General features: G+C 37.9%; 1 protein-coding gene across 5 annotated transcripts in view; it reads right to left on the bottom strand.

Annotated features, from left to right (window-relative positions):
* The window catches only part of actn1 (actinin, alpha 1), a 41737-nt gene that overhangs the window by 3035 nt on the left and 16257 nt on the right, over positions 1 to 22445 (bottom strand). Inside the window, exons 2-20 of one of the 5 annotated variants that reach the window (XM_051916476.1) lie at positions 21643 to 21757; positions 21134 to 21253; positions 18147 to 18233; positions 17742 to 17829; positions 17524 to 17602; positions 17354 to 17435; positions 15380 to 15465; positions 10502 to 10594; positions 9619 to 9849; positions 9373 to 9520; positions 7942 to 8092; positions 7746 to 7854; positions 7376 to 7516; positions 6717 to 6899; positions 6410 to 6544; positions 5153 to 5332; positions 4920 to 5066; positions 3069 to 3149; positions 2758 to 2823 (exon numbers count right to left, since the gene is read on the bottom strand). In XM_051916476.1, coding sequence (XP_051772436.1) covers positions 2758 to 2823; positions 3069 to 3149; positions 4920 to 5066; positions 5153 to 5332; positions 6410 to 6544; positions 6717 to 6899; positions 7376 to 7516; positions 7746 to 7854; positions 7942 to 8092; positions 9373 to 9520; positions 9619 to 9849; positions 10502 to 10594; positions 15380 to 15465; positions 17354 to 17435; positions 17524 to 17602; positions 17742 to 17829; positions 18147 to 18233; positions 21134 to 21253; positions 21643 to 21757 — 2322 coding nt within the window. Of the gene's footprint in view, positions 1 to 2757; positions 2824 to 3068; positions 3150 to 4919; positions 5067 to 5152; positions 5333 to 6409; positions 6545 to 6716; positions 6900 to 7375; positions 7517 to 7745; positions 7855 to 7941; positions 8093 to 9372; positions 9521 to 9618; positions 9850 to 10501; positions 10595 to 14791; positions 14878 to 15379; positions 15466 to 17353; positions 17436 to 17523; positions 17603 to 17741; positions 17830 to 18146; positions 18234 to 21133; positions 21254 to 21642; positions 21758 to 22445 lie in introns of all 5 variants that reach the window. The other 4 variants (XM_051916475.1, XM_051916472.1, XM_051916473.1 and 1 more) reach the window with 4 other exon arrangements.

The raw sequence follows: 22445 nt of genomic DNA on the forward strand, positions 1-22445 counted from the left end.
AAAGCTGAAGTCAGACCATGCTGTTTTTGCTGTTAATCTTGAAATTATACAATAATTTAAATTAAAAACAACTGCTCATGGTCATGTGCATAACATCTTTGTTGGGATTGTGATAAAAATGCAGTGTTTGCCTCTAATATCAAAGAGCTACAGATATTTTTTGAACATATAAACAACAAATAAATTTGCTTGAAAAAAAAATCTGCAACCAGTATCAGAATCAGCCAATTTGCTTCTAAAAAAAAAAAAAAAAATTAAATAAAGCATTATTTTAAAAATCTAATAGTTTTTCGCTGTAGAAACAAATGCAGTTTTAAAGAGCAGTGTACTAATTTTCTTGCAAATTAATGTGTTGTTTATATGGTTAATATTAATGCAACTATCAGTACACTAAGGGTTTATTTATTTATTTTATTAATTCGGCCCACACATGGTTATTTATTTCCAGTCCGGCCCTTAATCTGAAATGAGTTTGACACCCCTGCTCTACAGAGACCCAAAGGAGCTGTTTAAACTGGACGCATCAAAGAAAACGTTCTTTCACTCTTCCATTTGTCCTGTTGTCGACTCGAGCACATGGATAAGTCAGAAACTGAATGCACTGTATCTGTATACTGTATCCAGTGTCAGCGATTATAATGGGTGCTCTTTGCTTTTGACATGACGCAACGCTCACATCCAGTGTAGCAAATGTCAGCCTGAAGGGGGTGGATTTACAATCCCTCTTCTTGTACTATGTAATGAATTGTAGTTTTCTTAAAACCAGTGTATCGTGGGCAGGGCCTATGGTGCCATGATGTAAAACTATTCATCGGTGTTTTGTTCTGGAGGCAGGCATATGCAAATGTACACTATATTGCCAATAGTATTGGGACACCCCTCCAAATCATTGAATGCAGGTTTTCCAATCACTTCCATGGCCACAGGTGTGAATAATCAAGCACCTAGGCATGCAGACTGCATTTGTGAAAGAATGGGTCGCTCTCAGGAGCTCAGTGAATTCAAACATGGTACCGTTGCCACCTGTGCAATAGGTCGATTCGTGAAATTTCCTCACTACTAAATATTCCACGGTCAACTGTTAGTGGTATCATAACAAAGTGGAAGCAATTGGGAACAACAGCAACTGAGCCACGAAGCGGTAGGCCAGAGCGGGGTCAGCGCATGCTGAGGCGCACAGTGTGCAGAAGTCGCCAACTTTCTGCAGAGTCAATAGCTACAGACCTCCAAACTTCGTGTGGCCTTCAGATTAGCTCAAGAACAGTGTGTAGAGAGCTTCATGGAATGGGTTTCCATGGCCGAGCAGCTGGATCCAAGCCTTACACACCAAGTGCAATGCAAAGCGTCGGATGCAGTGGTCTGGGTTTGGCGGTTGCCAGGAGAACAGTACTTGCCTGACTGCATTGTGCCAAGTGTAAAGTTTGGTGGAGAGGGGGTTATGGTGTGGGGTTGTTTTTCAGGGGTTGGGCTTGGCCCCTTAGTTCCAGTGAAAGGAACTCTTAATGCTTCAGCATACCAAGACATTTTGGACAGTTTCATGCTCCCAACTTTGTGGGAACAGTTTGGGGATGGCCCCTTCCTGTTCCAAGATGACTGCGCACCAGTGCACAAAGCAAGATCCATAAAGGCATGGATGAGCGAGTTTGGTGTGGAGGAACTTGACTGGCCTGCACAGAGTCCTGACCTCAACCCGATAGAACACCTTTGGGATGAATTAGAGCGGAGACTGTGAGCCAGGCCTTCTCGCCAACATCACTGCCTGACCTCACAAATGCGCTTCTAGAAGAATGGTCAAAAATTCCCATAAACACACACCTAAACCTTGTGGAAAGCCTTCCCAGAAGGGTTGAGGCTGTAATAGCTGCAAAGGGTGGGCCAACTCCATATTAAACCCTACGGATTAAGAATGGGATGTCATTAAAGTTCATGTGCACGTAAAGGCAGGCGTCCCAAAACTTTTGGCAATATAGTGTATTTGCTTGTGTGACGTCACACATCACCCAATATCAGAAGGAGCTGTTTTTGGAGCTTGATTAAATAAATGCTTTGTTTATAATAAGGAGGACGTTTAAGCTCTGAAACTTGCAGGATGTTTTAATGGTAGAATTTTTTAATGTCAAAAGATCAATGCAAATTTGATTTCTCATGTCATGACCCCTTTAAAATAATACGATAACCAATATCAGTTTGCAACAAGCAGAATAACAGACTGTTTTTGCACATTCAAGTTACAAGTGGCCACACCTACTATTACATTAAATATAAGGTGGATACAACATGTTGATAATAAATCTTTGTTTTTCCAGGTTATACCATGTAGTAGATTATAAATATATATTCCATAGGGATTGAATTAGGCTAAAATCCATGGACTTCTTTTTACTACTTCAAGCTACGTTTTCCAGAAATACTTAAGCAACTTTGTCAAATAATAACCCACATAGATGTAACTAACCAAGAGTTCAGGAAATCCATCCTAAACCAGATTATAGCTCTGCTTTAGCAGAGAACACATGGAGATTATAACTGCTTTACCATATTATACCCCATGCTGAACATAAATCTATAATTTTCTAGGTTATACCATTTAGTTTTAAAATCTGTTTTACCAGATTAATCCAGAGGGATTATATCTATCAATTTACCCATATTACAACACATTCAGATTATATGATTTACCAGTTCATTATCCATGGGGACCTAAACTCTCAGTTTAACCTGATCACAACCCATGGAGATTTGAACTCTCTGCTTTACCATATTATAACCCATGGAGATGAGGCAGGCTCTGAAGTCTTCTGCATCCATCATGCCTGTTCTCTTCTACAGGAACCCACGAAGGACAAACAGAGCCAGGTAATAGTGGAGAGAAAGATGAAGAGCAAAAGAGGATGGGAGGAGTATAGGTGAAAGAAGTCATTTTAGAGGAAGGGTTGAGAAAAAATTGGAAAAAAATAAGACAACAGCATGAAAGGAATAAGGAAATGAGAGTAGAAAGGGAAAAAAAACAAAACAAAAAGAGTGTGGTTAATGGCAGAACTCCCTGGCTGGTGTCGGTGTGTGTGTACCTGTGCGTCGTTCCCGATATCGAAGCCCAGACTGATAAGGCAGGCTTTGAACTCCTCAGCGCCCAGTGTGCCCGAGTGGTCCTGGGTGTCAGAGCCGTGGGCAGGGTCAGAGGTCAGCAGCGTGGACATGCAGCACACACATGGGAGGGGTGGGGGAATGTCATGCAGACATGTGGAGGGGTGGAAGAGGGTCCATGCAGAAGAGAAAAACGAGAAGACAAAAGAAGAGAAAAGTGCACAAACGTTAGGACAAACTGTGCAGTACTGTGCTGTGAGTGAGGGGAAGTGACTGTGAGGACAGATCTGATATGTGCTGCTCAAAATCTGGGCCTGCTGTGCTCGGTTAACTATGTTGTGCTGTTTTAACGATGTTAAGGTGTCTTGGGCGGCACTGCGTGGGTTTTTAGTGCAGCGTTAGGTTTCAGCATGGCAGCCTGTAATCTGGGACATGTGTGGGTGATATATACTTTAATTCCACTCTATGCAAATCAGGTCAATTATACAAATGCATTTCTATGAAAGTCAAAACTCAGATGCATTTTGGTCATTTTGACTGCTTGAGATAATAGATAGGTCAAGTATTTGAGCAAAACAGGGACTACAAGGTACCAGGGTTGTGCTCTACTTAGAAGTGAAACAAAATTCAGTTCCTGAGTTGAATATTAGTAAAGGTAGCAAACTTGATGAAGAACTGAAATTTGAATTAAAGGAAGTAGAATTAAAATCAATTGAAATTCAAAGAAATTCACATTTCCAAGTTTGTAAGGCCTTTTTTAAACATTCAGACAAGACTAACAAAGTTTACCTTGCCCAATTTTACTTTTTCTTGTTAAAACAACACTTACTGAGATAATAAGTTTCGCGAGATAAACTTTGTTGGTCTTGTCTGGAAAAAAAGGCTTTTTCCAGAATGCCATTATCTGCTGAATTTCTTTAAATCACAATTCAGTAAATTCTACTTTGTCATTCCAATTTAACTTCCTGTGGCGCATGATTAATTAAATTCAAATGATAACTTGTGCTCTGAAAGGGAACAAAATCTTAACCCTCTGGTCCTCTCCGTTTAGGGGTCACACTTGGCTCCTTCACGGTCAAAAATAACCGAAGCCTTGAAATGTAACTTTTTTTGTTTTTCAGGAAAACCAATGTAATATATTTTTGTTCAATAATATTTTTTTATTATTATTTAAAATTTTGAGGGTATTTTATGATACTATGCAATATTTATACAGTTTTTATAAGCAATTTTTCCCCTTTGAAAATAATACACAATTTTTTTCTAATATATTTTTTTATTATTTTTCAATTAAAGCAGTATTCCATGTTGAAATAAAGACAAGGCATTTAAAATCCTTTTTTTTTTTTTTTTACTATTTTGCACTCTTGACATTTTGAGTGTCACCCCTTCATTGCTGTGCACTTTTTTTTTGACCGCGAAAGGAGCCAAGTGTGACTCTTTTTTTTTCGACCCTTTAACATATCTGAATCATGTCCATGTTTTTTTTGTGTGTTCACATAGCTAATGCGACAAAAGTCATCCCATTCCAATTAAGCAAAAAATTTAAAAAATTTAAAAATGTAAAATGTTTCGGTCATTTTTGACTGAAGAGGACCTAAACTTAAACTTAAATTTTGCCCGAGTCTGCAAGGTACCACCCAAAGTATCGCAGCAGCCAATCACAAAATTAACAAATTAAATGTTTTTAGGTAATATAAACAAAAAAAATAATAAAGTCATGCTATTCTCTGTCAGTAACAATGCAGGTGAAGTGACCAAGTTATGGTCTCGGACATCCTACTGCTCTGATTGATGTTAAACTGTGGTGTTGGACTGTGAAGTGTAATACTGACTCGGTCGAAGTGGTTGAACGAGGCTCTGAACTCATTCATTTGGTCCTGGCTGATGCCTTTGGCGTCACGGGTCAGAATCTGGTTCTCGATCTCGTTAATGGTGCGAGCGATGGTAGTGAGGAGCTGCTCCCAACCTACACGAATGTGCTATAAAAAGAAAAGAGATGTCAGGAACATACAAATGCACTAGGGGGTTTGGAAGTGAGCATTTGAGAGTTTTTGTGTGTATATACCTCCATTGTGTAGTTAGTGTGTTTGTTGTCAAATATAAGTGCTTCCTGTATTAGTTGATGGTCTCCCTCTAGCTGGTCGATCTTTGGTTTGTAGTTTACGATGCTCTTCTCATACTGTCGCAGGTGGGTCAGCTGATCCTCCAGGGTACCGTGCATCTCAATAGAGATTCGGCCAATTTCCTAAAGATAGAATATTAAAATAAGTTAATAACCACAGTTCTTCCTGAATCTATGCCTCAGTGTCCAGGGTTTTTCCCTGCAAAGTTTTTCTGAGGCCACCCAAATTATATTTCAGAGCTAATTTAGCAGTATCAGATGCATTCTTTTCCATGAGTGACTTCATCTCACTGTCTTCTACAAACGTCAATGTTAACCTCAGGTAAATTTTCATAAGGGCAAATACAAAGTATCTTAAAATGTATGACTTAAATAATTGAGGGACTGATGAGGGGGTCTACACATAGTTACAATTAAAATACTTTAACTAACCTTACTTACTAAGTTTTTTTTTTTTTTTCTAGTTTAACTTCCCATAGAATTTTAAACTAGAAAGTCCTGTGTCTACTTTGCTCCAAATAACTATTCTTACAAATAATAACTTGTATATCCTATATAAAATTATCATGCAATTAGGTAATTAAGTATTTTAACAATTGAATAACTGTAGTTAAATGATTGTAATCGGTACATTTTTTAAATGTTTTTGAATAAGTCTCTGTATATTTGATCAAAAATACAGTAAAAAGTCAAAACCATTTAAAATAACTGTTTTCTTTTTTTAATATATTTTAAAATGTAATTTATTCCTGTGATGGAAAAGCTAAATCAGTGTCACATGATCCTTCAGAAAATGTGCTGCTTAATAAACATTTCTTATTATTATCATCAATTTTGTAAACAGTTGTGCTGCATATTTTTGTGGAAACTGTAATACATTTTTTTCAGGATTCTTCGATTAATAGAAAGTTCAAAAGAACAGCATTTATTTGAAATCTTTTGAAACATTATAAATGTCTTTGTCACTTTTGATCAATTTAATGCATCTTTGATGAATAAAAGTTTTAATTTCCTTTAAAAAATTTTTAAAAAAAGTCGCCCTAACTCCAAACATTTGAACATTATTGTAGTAAATCAATGGCACATGTGACCATGTTTGTAAACTACTCACCAAGGACAATTTTGACATCTTTTCTCAGTTCTCTGACAGTACCATAAGAGAATGTGATTAATTTTCTGTTAATTTAGCTCATGTCCCACCTCCATCTTGGTCTGGATCCAGGGCCCAATAACATTTGCCTGATTAGCAAACTGTCTGCGCAGCCTCTCGTTATTCTGCTGACGAGCGTGTTCTTCGATCAGGGCCTGATCTCTCTGGGGTACTAACTGCCTCACCTGAGAGGAGAGAGAGAGAGAGAAAGGGAGAAAGCAGTGTGGAGATGAATTAAGCATCTCTTCTTGTACCCATTTTACTGTTTATATAAAACATATATCACATATTTTTCGGAAAACTCCCTTTTGTTTCTCCTGCACAAGTCTATTTTCTGAAGCAGAACTGTGTTCAAACCTTATCCCATTTGGCATTGATCTCCTGGGGGTTGATGGTGGTGTAGGGGTTGGTGCCAGCCATGTTGACGTGGTATGTCTGCACAATTTTAGCAATTTCATTATGGATGCCCAGGATGGCCTGTCGTTCCTTATCTGCCTCAGGCAGTGTGGCTTTAAACTGCTCATGGGCTGTGCTGAGTCCCTGATAGACACACACAAACACACACACACACACACACACACACAAGAGAAGGTGATATAACTTTCTAAAACATTCCTCCTCTGCAACTTTTCAATTTTCACTCTTGCATCAACTTTTATGTGAAATGCACCAAAACGTTTTACAGTCACAATTGAAATCTGCCAGATGGATGGATGGACAGATCATGTCATTTGCACAAATACACGCAGAACATGCTGACTTCATATTCAAAGACTATGCCTTTTTGTGGTTTTATAGTCATAGACACTAGACTAGTACATCTTGCAATTTGATTAAGTGTACAGCCCTGCTTTTGATTCATTCATCCATATTTTGCCAAATTCCATGACATTCCACATTATACAGTAAATTCCATTTTTATGACTGAATCGCACCATTCTCTCTATGTTGGGACAGGCAGGAAGGCAGATTAGACAGACAGATGGATGGATGGATGGAAGATGAATGTGCAGTACCTGTATCTCCTCAATAGTGTGGACGATGAAAGTGTCCTGCAGGTCCTCCATGGCTCCCTCCATCCAGTTGTTAAAGGGTGCCGCCCTTTTGGCGAACTCCAGGTACAGCTGATCAATAGTTTCCAACAGTTTCTCGGTCCTCTGAGGGAGAAGAGACAGAGCCAAGACACACACATATGAGTGCAGTGCACTTACAGCACAAAAACATACACAGTGGCAGACAGTATATCACCAAAGAAGTGAAAAGCCATTTTCTACAGGTCAGAATAAATTCAAGGTGTTTTACCTGTTCAAGGTGTTTAATTCAAGGTGTTTTACCTGTTCAAGGTGTTTAATTCAAGGTGTTTTACCTGTTTTTCAATATTTTTACCTGCAAGGCCTCGCTGCGTTTCTGAGTTAAAACTCCCAGTGAATCCCACTGATCACAGATCCGCTGACAGCGAGCATTTACACTTGGAGAGTCGTAGTACTCCAACTCGCTAAAGAGAGAATGGGTGTGAGAGTGAAGCTATTAAACTACTTCAACAAGCATTATCTGAATCAGGTTTTTCTGTGTGTTTACTGACTTAAGCTCCTGTGCGATGGCAGCGATCTGTTCCACCCTGTCCTGATGAGCTGCGAGGTCACTCTCAAATGCCTCGTGCTTCTTCAGCAGAGCTTTGATCTCTGAGAGGGATGCCGTCTCGTAGTCTTTCTCCTGCAACATCTCCTCCTTACCTACAGGGAGCAGCAAAGATCAGCCATACCATAGAGAGAATGAGAAACTAAATTCTTTAAACAAAAAAAGACTGTCCCTGTGTCCCAATGTGCATACTATCCATCCTAAATAGTATGTGAGATTAGAATAAGTGTGTCCCAAAGCATAGTATGTTGAAAAGAGTATGCCAAAAGGCCACGGATGATCTACTCTAATGGCTGATATTGCCCAGAACCCACTGCTAGTGTAGGATTTGGTTTAGAACTACAAACATGAATAAAAAGAACTACAAACATGGCAGATGTTCGCAAGTCCAACGATTAGTAGAGACACCCTGTAAGGGGTTTGAGTTATTAATAATCAATATCTAACCAGATAAAAAATAATTTGCATATACGCAAATTATTAAGTTTTGACGTCACTATCAGGAAATAACCTGATTTATTAATAAAGTCATGTAAATGCGGTTTTCTTACGTTGTTGGATTATTGGATTGCATGTACACCCAGACAGTTTATTTCAATAAGCTGATTTTTGTGAGTTATCAGTGTACTGGTGTGCATGTAAACATGCTCAGTGTTGTTGTTAATGTTGTGGTTATTTCAGCACTTTCCTTTGTACATTCAGTTTAACAACATTTAGTTAAATGTCATGTATCATTCAAAGGAACTGTGCATATGCATTTTAGACACTTGCATTATGTTTTTGCTCCGTCCATGCAATAAATGCTCATCCTTGAACAAGCAGGATTTTACTTAAACTGACATTCCTGTAAAATGTCAGTATTTTAACTTGTAGAAAATACCAGTGACGTTTCCATGCGATGAAAACGTTTTATTTCAGCAGTAATGGCCATGCAATGAGCTCAAAAATCCATGTTTCAAGATCGACGCATAGTCAGGATTTGTAATCGATGTATCGAGAAAATGAGTGAATCGTTACACCCCTACACACGGCTGGCAAATCAACGTGGTAATTGTTTTCTTTCCGATATGGTAGGAAGAATAGTTTGAGTAGTGTAAATTTAATTAAATAAAATTTGGTGTGTATGAAGATGTTAACTGTGACAGGATTATGGACAGGCTGGTTTACAGTGACAAAACGCACGTAACTATGAGACAGAATGCAAATTTATGATGTGATAATATGTCTCAAATCATGTCTATTCTTCTGCTGCACACTCAAAAGTATCCACTTTTTCTTCACAAATAGAGTACATACTTTTAGGGCATAGTATAAGTAGGCAAATTGGGACATAGCATGTGTGTTTCTCCTTCTTTCTGCTATATATATATGTTACCATCAGTCCAGGCTTCATGGATGGCGGCTTTTTGGCGGAATTTCTCTGCAAGATGGTCGAGTCTCTCCAGTCTGCGAATCTCATTCAGTAGCCACTCTTCATAACCCTTCTCTGCTCCCTCAAGCCCTCCCCAAGCATTGGAGATATCCTACACATGCAGACGATTCATTACTGACCAATATTACAGATCCAATTATTAGAGCTGGATGCTCCAAAACTTGGGTTGTACATGTGTTAAGTTCTCACCGAGACCATCTTCCCCTCTGAGGGCATGAACGCAGGCCGGTTACTGAGGCGGAGTTTGGTCTGCAGTGTGTTGAAGTTGATCTCCAGCTGACATTTCTCCTGAACTTTAGGTGGTTTGTGAAGTCGTCGGTAGTCCCGGAAATCCTCCAACTTCTGCTGCATTGCCTGCATGGTGTTCTCCGGAACGCGGTTCTCCAACCACGGGATGGTTCTGCGAATCCACTCCAACAGCTGAAGAGAGAGAGAAAAAAATGGGAGGAAACAACAAAAAGAGGGAAAAAAGAGGATACAACACATTGGGAAAAGTTGGGAGCAGACAGAATGAGATAAAGGAGGTAGAGAGAAAAATGATAATGAGATTGGGTTTTAAATATGATATATATTGTTTTTTATTATGAATTAGACACAGGTTTCCCATATAATTTAAATAATAAATTTCCAAACTTTTCCAGTCATTCCGAATTACAGGATATGGGTTTTACTTATTTTATTTATCTTAATTTTTTTTTATTTACATATAATTATTGTGGAATTATTACTTTATTTAGACACTGCACTCACAAAAATATTAACAAAGCTGATTAAATAGTTTGGAGCTGAGCATAAAATAATTCATATTCACTACAGAAATTTCCATGATCTTTTAAGATTTTATTAATTTTCATTTAACTGCCTGGCCTGACAAGCAGTATTTTAAAATTCCCTGTTTTCCATGACCATATGAACACTGTAGATTAAATGTGCTGGATATTATCTGAGTTTAAATTACTGAAACTTCTCACTGGCCCTAAATGAGCACAGGTTGAGATGACAGGAGAGGAGAGGCGAGGAGACAAGAGGAGGATGGGAGTAAAGAGGAGAGAACATGAATGAGTGTGCTCACATCACTGGCTAGTTTCTCATAGTCTTCCATCAGTTGCTCGTTCTCCTGATTGACAGCCAGCACTTTGCAGATCCGATTGGCTGCTGTCTCGGCCTGAGGGGGTAAAGGACAGTGAATCTGCTTCTGTTTCTGTGGAAACCACATCAGCGCCATGGCAACGCTGTTAAGGTTTTATGTGTTGAGGTGCTTAAGTCAAATTATTACCATTACCAAAAGCAATCAACCGCTACGTCAATATCACATAACCCTTCTGTGCATGTTTAATTATAAATGTGTGTATTTTTGGAGGGGGGTGGGGGTAAGGAAGCGAGTTGCAATTCTAAAAGCCAAAAAGGAAGAGGTGAAAACAATGATAAGCTCAGTTTATCATTGTCAGTGACAGACAGAGTTCATGCAGTGGCTCTCAATTTCATAATCATCTTTTAAATGCTAATGTGAAATGTTACTTATGTTGGCACATAATGCTGATCAATAGTGGATAAAAGTATTTATATTTTTTTATTGGAAAATCTGCTGTGATTTTACAATTTCTTTCGAATAGTGCATTTAAAAAAAAAAAACAGTTTCCATTGTTCAGTTGAAAAAATAAATAACTGAATAAACTTTTTGTTACTAGGCTTATATTGATGTGTTATTTGTTGTACTTTGTGTTGAAAATAAAAATATAATAAACAAATTATAGAAAGTGATTTTTACATGTTTTTAAATTTGTATTGATTATGATTAAAATCCAAAAATTAAGTAATATTGCTTTGTACAAATATGGTCATCAAAATATAACAATTCTGTCATCATCTACTCATATTCCTGTCACTCCAAAGCTGGACTTTGGATTTGTTTTTGCTTTTTTCTTCTGTAGAAAATAAAGAGTCTGTGACTATCACCAAAACAATACAACTGTGTCTTTACTAATTAAATTAGCTTGTTTTATCCTCATACAGTTACTGGAAAATGATGATTTTTTTAAAAGTTATTTACACAATAATCATGCATGGGTGTGGGTTTGGATATGGGTGTGTCAGAGGAAGTTTTTCTGAATACAGAACTGTTTGGTGGGTTTACAATCAGACTCGTGCCTTATAAGAACAGACAGGATCTGAGTGTGCAGAGCACACACACCCAGCATGTAGAAACTATTTATCAAGGGATGTTAGTCATCCGTTCAGAAACGCTCACACAGAGTTGAGGAAACCCAGCTGGATGTGATGAATCAGCACAATGAAGTAGTAACTTTCACCCTGTCAGTGAGAAACAAGTTGTCTCTGAATGAACTTTTATTGTGATTTTATGGCTTGTTTCCACTGAGCGGTACGGTTCAGTTCAGTACTGTACAGTACGATTCGGGATGGTTAACTCTGATCCGGCTTGCGTTTCCACCGCCAACAGCACCCTTACTTGATAGGCATGGTGTATGCCGGAAAGTAGCAATCAACGTCATTCTCGCGTGAAGAAGAAAGTGACAGTAAACAACAATGGAGGACATACAGCAGCTTTGTTTGAGCAAAGGCTGAAGGCTGCAAGGAAAAACAGCTGAACACACATTGTGTTGCAACGGTACTGTGATGTCATTCCCCTTGTAGCACATGCAAGTGACGATTCTCTCTCAACCAGTCAACGTCCTCCAGTGAGTGTAGCTCCACCCTTTTGGTACAGGTATTATTGGTACTATTGTGCTAGGCACTCAACGGAAGTGTCCAGAAAAGTGGTACTGAAATTAGGGTACCGTTCACAACTTCTGACAATGGAAACAGCAAAAACTGTGTACTGTAATGAACCGTACCACTCTGTGGAAACAAGCCATTAGAGTCTGTCTAAATTGAGTCTATATGAACTGACATAACTCATGAGCAGACCCACATAAAATCTGTGCACACAGAACAGAAAGCACTGAAGATGTCCACAAAATGGGAAAATACATAAAGTGTGCCTCTTGTTAGTAAAATATTGTAGTTAATTTAGCGATAAGCAGTTAGCAATAAGTATGTATGTTACATACATAAAAGGTAACATCTAAATTGATTGGTTTCATACAAGCCAAAACTATTATTTAATAGAACTGAATCAATCTGACTACTTTAAATTACATAAAAATGTTTTTTAAGTTTAGGCAGAAATAGCAAGTGATGCATTGTTTCTGCCAATCCAGATTCAAATATGTTTATGCCACATTAAAAAGTGCAAACATATTATTTTGCGGTATATGCTGCTTAAGGGACCTTTCATACTGGCAGTTTAGTTTGAAACTAGTTCGTCATGTGGACCTAGGAGCTCACCGGGATACCAAACATGAGACTACCTGTAGTTCGATCGCACTGGAACTGTGGCACGATTTGCATGAATGTGAAAGCAACTCGGACTCGGGTGCGCACTTGTTCACGAAGCAAAGTAACCTGCACATGCATTTTAGCCGATGTCAACATCATTAGTTCAACAAAACACATGTAAGGGATGACAGTGGTGATGATTTACCATGGATTCGATCGAGAGTGAGAGTGCAGTGTAATCACGCATAGTGAGTGAAAGAGCGGCATATAGTAAACCCAAGTGTCGTTCACTCTGTTGCGCGTAATAGCACCAAATTCATAAAAAACAATATATTGTCCTGTTTTATGTCATGCGTCTTGCACGTTTGTGATGATGTAAGATGAACGCAAATGCACCAGGGTTCGATAGAATCAGGTGTGAAACCAGACCAAAGCTGCAGTGGGGCAGCGGGAACAATTGCGCTTGGACTCGGACCACAGCAAATGTGCCCAGTGTGAAAGCCCCTAAAGATGTGGCTTCTGGCTCAGGGCTTTAGCCTCATGAGTTTGCCTAAGCTGATTCAGATTCATGAATATATATGAATATACCAATTCTTGAGTCTGCCTAAATATATTCACCGCTGTGAATTTTCTGGACCAACTTTCTACTGACTGACACAGAACGAATTATGAATAATAAAGACAGTTTGAATAGGAATGAACCAACTGTCCCATTGATGTCTGTTGCTAATTTTAGCTGGACATCTATTTCAACACCTATTCTAAAATGTAAAGAATTTTGATGGTTTCTATACAAGAGCTGTGTGTGTGCATACAGATGTGTGGAGAAACAGAGCGGAGAGGTGTTATGTAATACTACAGCAGGGTTGCCCGGGAAACAGCCAGAACTGACACAAAACCAAAGAAGGAAAGAGAGAAATATCACAGCCAAACAAGAAATGAGTAGAAAGTCACAATGAAGTTTCAGAGTAGGAGGGTTCTGACCCGTCAGTGATATCAGAGACTGACCTTACCATAATAGCCCTTGTGAAAAAGAAGTGCGCTTAATTGTATTTAATAAGCACTTGTAGTGTAATTTAAATCTTAAAAGATATTGGTAGCACTTTATTTTACAGCCCTGTTTCGCATGAACATACTATGTACTTAATGTAGTAATGACACTAACTGGGTAATAACCCTGAACCTACCTCTAAACCTTAACTTAACCCATGTAGTTGCCTTATATTACTCAGTACTTTTGTGGGTAAGTACACTGTAAGTACATTGAAAGTGCAAATACTGTAAAATAAAGTGCAACCAAGATATTTAAAAAAAAAAAACTGTATTTCCATAATATAATGGATAATGTAATATTAACCTAAAAAGCCCACTTACAATAAGTGAACTTAAACTGTTTTTCTTAACACACTTAAGTACACTTTTAAAAAGTGCACTCTGTAAATGTAACAATAAAAGTTTTACTTTAAAGTACGTGTTGATGTGTTTAACATAATAACACAAATATAAAATACTTGATTATAATTTTAACTGTAGTGTGTTATTAGATATTTAAAGTTAATACATTTTAAATGTAATTAACTGTAACTTCATCATAAATGTCTAATTTAATCACATGACATATAATTGAATAGAAATTTTTGTACATTCAGCAGCACACTTAAACATTTCAAAGACAATCAATAGAAGTAATTGTGAAATTATATATTAAGATGTACTTAAGTGGGTCAAAAGCACTTTTAAGTAACTAATTGCATTTAATAAATAAATTTACACTATAATATATTTTCATTTAATTGCAAATAACATGCAATTGTCTGAAAATATTAAATTCTGTTACAAAATATTCTTTTAAAGTATATAATTTCCTTAATAAGTACTCTTTTTTTTAAGAGTATGCTAAAGTGTACTTCTTTTTTACAAGGAAGTTCGGTTCAGTGAAGAACATGTAATATCACATCTCTTTCAGTCTAGATTTGACTGGGATTTTGATGTGGAAGCTGACTGGCTGATGTCGGTCTGCGCTCACCTTCTGTTTGCCTGAGAAGGCGTGGTAGTAACATGACACATACGTCATGATGGCCTTTTCATCGGGACGCAACGTACTAACGATATCTGCCCAGGGAAAGAGGGAGCAGGAACAGAGAGAGAGGTGGAGAAAAGGAGGTGGAGAGGAAGGGAGAGAAAAAAAGCACAGAGTAAAAGACTGCATAGACACAAAGACATACGGGCACAGTTCTACAGAAATGATACAAGGCATGAAGAGGTCTTCAGGAAGTCTCATTGATGCCGTGAATGTTTGGGTATTTTTTAGGAGACTGAAGTGGAGACACACTCATGCCTTCATCATAAGAATTAACTTCCTTCATGCAACAGGTGGAAAGACTCATGCAACTGTAGAAGGAGCATGAGCCCTGAGGGGCGGAGCTTAGCACTGCAAAGAGTCAGAGAGAGGCAGACTGTTAGGAGTGTAGTCACGGTCACGGGAAACCACGACATCCAGTAATCACTGCTACTGGTGAACACAGTAACCAGTGAGCAGAAACAGAGTGATGGGAGGGACTTATTGGGTGAGTGTAGAAGTTCATGACATTGGGAGGGGGGTGCCCTGCGATACCTTCTGCGCCCCAGAGAAGGCATGGTAGAAGCTAGAAACGTAGGTCATGATGGCCTTCTCATCGGGACGGGCCGTACCAACAATATCTGCAGAGAAAGAAGGGGGTGATATTAAAGTAATGAGAGAAAAAATTAATAATCAGAGCACATCACACATAGTCACACACTTCAGAGCCCCATACGAGGTGATTTCCTGTGTAAAGAAAGAATTATTAACGTGAATGGAGAAATGAAACCATTATAATCAGAGCTGGCGCCAGGGCACATAAATCAAGGGGCATTTTATATTTCTAGAGAGGGTTGGGGAAATCATGTTCAGCCACTTTTTGCTTTCACGTTTGCTCGCGTCAAGCGGGGAGGGAGGGTGGCACAGTAACTCGTTTGGGGGGGGCATTGCCCGTGAATGTCCCTCATTGGCGTCGGCCCTGATTATAATCAACCTAAAATGAAACTATCTTCAAAAAATGCCTAACAAGTTTAAACAAGATTTGTATTTCCTCCAGGAAATACTAGTGCTTTCGAGCAGCAAAAGAATAATGGTAAAGTTTAGGTTTTTGGCTTTTTGCGTAAATGAAGTGTTCCATTCTAGCCACTTAACATTTCTTCTTTTGTTATAAAATAAATGTTGTTGCAAATTGTGCTGGTTGAATTATGTTACCAAAGCAAGATTATCTAGCTGATGGAGACACATTATAGCTGTATAATTTCAAGCTTTTATTACAAATTAAAAATATAATGACTTTTTTAAAAGAAATTTTAACATTTATTTATATATTCTAATAAATATGATATGTTCTAATAAATAAACAAATATTAAGTGGGTATTATATTAAATATATATTATTATAAATACTATACATATTCAAAAAATATGTGTTAGTATAAATATTTTCTGGGACATATAACTAAACATTTTTTAAAAATAAAATGTGTTATCTTCTGTGGTGGGGCCAGTAAAAATGTGTATTATTTTTTATACATCTGAATATCAATCCACACATAAAGTAGACACCATCTCTGCAGGGTCAAGTGGCTTCATATTTAAATAGTAAAAGTTGCAAGAAAGAAAAGACAAAATTCAGTATGCATATGGATGTAAGAAAGAAGACCCATCACAATTCAGTATGCACATATTATGACAACATAACCGCCGTCTTGCTTTTTTTGTTCATTTACGTTTAATCATTTAGCAGACGCTTTTCTCCAAAGCGACTTACAAATGAGAACAATAGAAGCAATCAAATCAACACGAGTGCAACAGTATGCAAGTGCCGTGTCAAGTCCCAGTTATTCCAGCAAAGTGCTCGTAGCAAGGATTTTTTTCTTTTTTAAATAAATAGAGAGAGAATAGAAATAGAAAAAATAAGGGCTAATATTACTGGTTCAAGTGTTGATGAAAAAGAGTTTTTTTTTTTTTGAAAATGGCTAAAGATAGAGCTAGGCAGGTCATTCCAACAGCAGGGAAGCATCCTCTTTGGGATGGCACCACAAAAGAACGCAAGCTTCGGTATAGTGGTGCAGAGCCAGTGGTTGTCTTATAGGCAAACATCAGAGCCTTCAATTTGATGCGAGCAGCTATTGGCAGCCAGTTCAAAAAGTATAACGTTCACAAAAGCTAAAAACAGATAGCACACCTAAGACTGAAATTATCTGCAAAACAAAGTTTAATAGCAAACTGCATATTTGGGCTGAATGGAGTTTAAAAACAAACCTTAACCAGAATGTTTGATGAATATCAATCCAGTTCAAGCACTGCAACAATCTCATCACGAAACATCACAGCACATTATCCTAAAAATCCCTCCGAACAGGCCAAATGTTAAGGGAACATCCACAATCACACCTGCAGTAATGGGGTGTAATTCAACCTACACACATACCTGTGTGCCTCCTACAGCTCTATATTTAGACAGAGGTCTAACCTAGTTTCACAGTGAAGTGGAACAGAAAAAAACCTGTCCTCTACATGTCTTACCTTCTGCATCCAGCATCTTAGGGATGTCCAGGTACTTCTCAGCGACATCAAAGGCGGTGTTCAGATTAGTCATTGGGTCGTCCTGAGTGAAAGCAAACATCAAAACATAGGTTATTGTCTTTTATATTGCTGGTCTGTATATATGGTCAGAGGTTCTCGCAATGCCTTACCTTGCGCAGTTTACCGTAATCAATGAGCTCTGGACGATGTCTGTGAATGAGTGCACAGAAGCCCAATCCATCCTTCCAACTGACAGAGAGAGACACACACAGAGAAAAGTAATATATGACGCTGTAGCTCAGTGTTCAGTTGCAGTATCTCTGTCAGTCTTGCTCTTTTCCCATCATTCAATCTGTTTCTCCCTAAGGCTCATTTCCTGTCTGCTCACCTGATGTGGAAATTCTGAATGTTGACATTTTTGTAGGGAGCTGTTTTCCTCTGGCACCACAGCAACAAGCCTTCTTTAGCTGAGGTCTCTGCACACACACACACACACACACACACACACGTATCAAATGTAATCTCAGTAATGGAAAGACAAAGTTGTCATGACTCACACATTCCTGACATTGTGTGTATTTAATAGTGAATATCCAAGAAATCCAAAAGAGCAGAACCGTATTTAATTATGCTAATATAAGTCAGTAGTCATTCTGTTAACTCTCATGATATTTAACACACACAAATGAACTACCTAGTGTCTTTTTCTTCAAGATCTAATGCACCACTTATAAACTTAAAAGTGTGTGTGTGTGTGTGTGTGTGTGTGTGTGCGTAATATATTTATATATACCCTCGACTGAGATGTCCTGGATGGCGAAGCGGAGGATAATGGTCCAGATCATCCCCAGAGTCATCTTAGCATTTCCATCAACAATCTCTGAGCAGAACAAACACAAGCACACCAGCATCATTTTACTGTAAAAGCTCAAAAATGAGATCACTTTATAAACTAAAGCCATATCAGAATCAGAAACAGATTATATAATTCTGCATCATATAGGCCTATATATATGTAAACCCCTTAGGTCCTACTCGCCCCGCGATGTGTGGGCCTTGAACCCGGGTCTCTGGCGTGGGAAGGGGGCGCACTAACAGGAGGCTAAAGACTGCAGCCTCTAGCATTAGTCGCTAGTGTGCCTCTTGAGGCAAGGGGAGTGAGGCTTATCTGCACAGCTCTTATTAGCTGGCCTCCATTTTATTTATTTATTTATTGCATTACAGTAATGATACAGTAAATTGCTTAATTGTTATGAAAATTATGACATTTACTTAATTTACTTTAGGGGTGTCCCGAATACGGATTTACATAGTCGAATCAGCTTCGAATCAGATTGCCTATATTCGACTAATAGTCGAATCATATATGAGTGCGCAGGAACTCTTTCCGCACTTAAGTCCAAAGGAGTATAGGCTACTTTGAAAGGCTCGCGTGCTCAACTGTGCACGAGATGGAGCGGGACGCGGAAAATGAAGTAAGGCCTATACCCGCGCCTTAAGACAACTTTTATTTTCTTTCACACACAGCACAGAGAAACAACTTTCTAATAAAGCGACCAAACTGCCTGTCAAGTGATATACGAAACTGACAATGATTTTTATCTTTTTTAAACTGAAATGAAAGGTAATGTGGATAAACATTCTGGGACGATGTACAGAACACCACACAAAGATACAGAAGAAAACTTTTAATAAAAACATTTTGGATCAGTAAACCTTAAATATATATATAAATAACTGCAGAAAGGCCACACTGCAGACAGATATGCATTTCACATGTCGGCAAATCAAATTAAATCAGCTAAATTGCCTGTGCGAGCAAGCTTTAACATACAGCGCAACATCGATGCACCAAAAAACAATCAAAAATTAATTTTAACAGAATATACCGTTCTAATAAATAAAAATCATTTTAAAAAAATGAAATAGTCATAATCAAGTCAAAACTGCAAAATGCCTGAAGTGCAGGGGAACATATATTCAAAACACAAGCCACAAATAGTTAAATTAGATAACCCAGAGTGATCAATAAATAAATTAAAATTAAAGAAATTATTAAAATAACTAAAGTATAGCCAGAATTGTCAACTTTGTCGTTTTAACTGCAGAGACAATAAACGCTAAACTGGAGTGGCAGCCTTTTTAGCTAAACATTCACAGCATCCAAAAATCTAATTAGAACCGGCTGAAATGTTTTGAAATCACTTGTACACTACCTGACCGAAAAAAATCCTGTCTTTTACACGATCTGCCTGTGTCCGTTTGAATCTTTTCAAATAGTGCGCTAGTCAACTTGTAAACGTTGGCCGGCAGAAGTGCGCCGCAATGTTTGTCGTTGTTGAATGGTAGGACATGAGCTGTTGGCACATCTTGCATCTTGCGTTTTTTGGATCATCCTTTACCATTTCAAAGTGCATCCAATTCTACACTTTAGATTTTCTTATCCCAGACATTGTTAAAGAATTAATCCCTGCCGCCAAGATGCCCTCTGTTGGTCACGGATCATGGAAGTGAAACTTAAATCTGTCACAGGGGTGGTTGGATTTATTCACGCACATTAAAAATATTTATTAAAAGCTTCTTTCTTTTCACATTTTATTTACAGCATTATCATAACAGGCTGTATATTAACCTATTGGGAGAGAACTGGTACGTCTATGTAAAATCAGATATTGAGCACCCCCATATCTCGTTTCATAACACCTCTGCGAAGATTCGACTGTGAGATTGGGAGTCGAATCAGGCTCCTCCTATCGAAGCATCGAATAATCGACTATTCAGGGTCACCCCTAATTTCCTTAAAATAATTATTGTTCATTTTTTTCTTTTGATTTTCTGGGTGAAATATGACCTGGACATGTTCTTGACAGGTTTTGCAAAATTCACCCATAAATGGCTGCTTGCTTCACTCCTGTGAAAATTCCTCTGGCATCCCTGCACCATCACAACTCCACCCTTATTCCAAATAATTCTATTATATCTTAAATATCATACAACCTTTCATAATTAAGACTGTAAAGTGAGCAGTTTTTGAGCAGGTGTTTAGCAGGGTTTTAGAGTCTAAAGTGCAGGAGAACAGCTCTGATAGATTGTTTTCTTTGATATGATTAAACTGAACTAAACTATCTAAACTTTTAAATACAAAACTGCTGAAAATGTCCCCAAAAGCTCCTTTTTGGAGACATTCTCAAAAGGAAAAATGGTTTAAAAATTATATAAAGACTAAATAATGTCTGTATTCACTTTTAAATATGCAAAAAAGTTTCATTTTAATTATTTGTTTTTTTACACATAATTGTAATTGGAAGTCACCATTTAAATATCTAGATAAGCATGCATGTGTTTCCTCTCCATCTTCTTAGGCTAATCTCATAATACACTCCACACACATCCCAGTATGTGCTTGTGTGTATGTGTATCCCAGCTTTGCCAGACAAACACACACACAAACTGGTAACAGTATGTTACCAAGGCAAAGGCTTTGGTAGATGGCTAATCTGTCTGGAATGCTGCTCTGGATTAAAAATAGACAGAGAGAGAGCAGGTAACAGAAAAAATACATACACACTGTCAGATAGGTCTAATATATGTCAGGTTAGACTGCATGTCTAACCTATTTAACTGTATTGGAAGGGGGAGGGACTTCATGTGACATGAGATGTACACATACAACATACAGGCAGATCATCTGATAGCCATTGATCCCACATGCTGGAACACTGAACCCATGACCCTGGAAGCCTGCAGGATATAGGTCACTGCTGGAGGGGGGAGACCTACCCTCTGCTCCAATAGAAACCAGTTTGACTCCTTTGCTGGCGATGAAGTCCAGAGCTTTGTTCACATTGGAGATCTTATGGACTCTCATTTTTCCTCTCTCTGGTTTGGCCAAGCGTTCTCCTACAGAGAAAGACAGTTTAAATATCCAGGATCATAATATTACATCACACACAACATCACACTGCCCTCAGGAGACTAAAACAGGTTCCTGAAAGTTATGCAAATTCTATGCTTGAACAATATCAATATCAACAGTATGTCAGTAAAACATAATCACATAATTGAAGCTTAGACTAGCCCCATTTGACCCAGAGATTATAAACCTTCTCAAAGAGATTTTGCTTTAAAAAGTGATTCTTTCGAGATTATTCAGATAGAAAGCATTAGGCTGTTCCACAATTTATGGCCAGCTATGGCAAAAGCCCGGTCACCCCTTTTCTTCAGCCTGGATCTAGGGATCCTTTGATAATATCAAAGAAGATACGGTGAAGATAGAAGATGTCACTGACCTGAGATGACCTCTAGGAGCAGCATGAGTTTGAGTCCGTCTCTAAAATCCTCCTCAATGTTTTCGATCTGCGTCCCCGCCTTCCGTAGATGAGAATTGCACCATGCAGTAAACGTCTGAAAAAGAGTTTATAAGAGCTGAGAAGAGAAATAAAACCAAAACACAATGTGAATTTAAGAGCAACAAATGCCTGTAATGTTCAAATAAGACTGGGAATAAATTCTGGAAACCAAAGAAAGAACAGCATTAAAAATGAAAATACAAAATAGTCACTTAAAACATTCTTCAAACTTTACAAAATCTATTCCAAACATCAAACGGTAAATGATACTGAAAAACGTTATTCATTTTATTTTAATTATTTGTTGTTTTAAATGGGTCATATACTAATTTTCTCATTTTCATATAAAACAATTCTAATGTCCACAATAAAAAAAATAATATTGTTTTTTATTGTCAAAGTTTACATTTCAAATTTCATTTTTTCACAATTTTTCACACTCTCACCATCTAAACACACTATGTTTTGCTGCTGTCCCTTTAAAACTATTACAGTACATAAACATCCCCTTCAAAATTAAATAAGAAAAAGGTTCAAGAGGTTCACAAAACTGTTAAGATCAGACTGAAAGGATCAGTGACACTGTTGAAAATAAACTTTCTCTAATGCTGGGACCCTGCAGAAGGATTTGCAGAGCGGCAGGTGCTACACAAAGCCTGAAACAGCACAAGTTATTAAAACCCTTTAACCAGTTTTATTTATTTCATACACCTGTGCTATACATGCACTTGAATACTTTGGTA

Source organism: Ctenopharyngodon idella, chromosome 13 (genome assembly GCF_019924925.1).
Source record: "Ctenopharyngodon idella isolate HZGC_01 chromosome 13, HZGC01, whole genome shotgun sequence".
In the NCBI taxonomy this organism is placed as follows: Eukaryota; Metazoa; Chordata; class Actinopteri; order Cypriniformes; family Xenocyprididae; genus Ctenopharyngodon; species Ctenopharyngodon idella.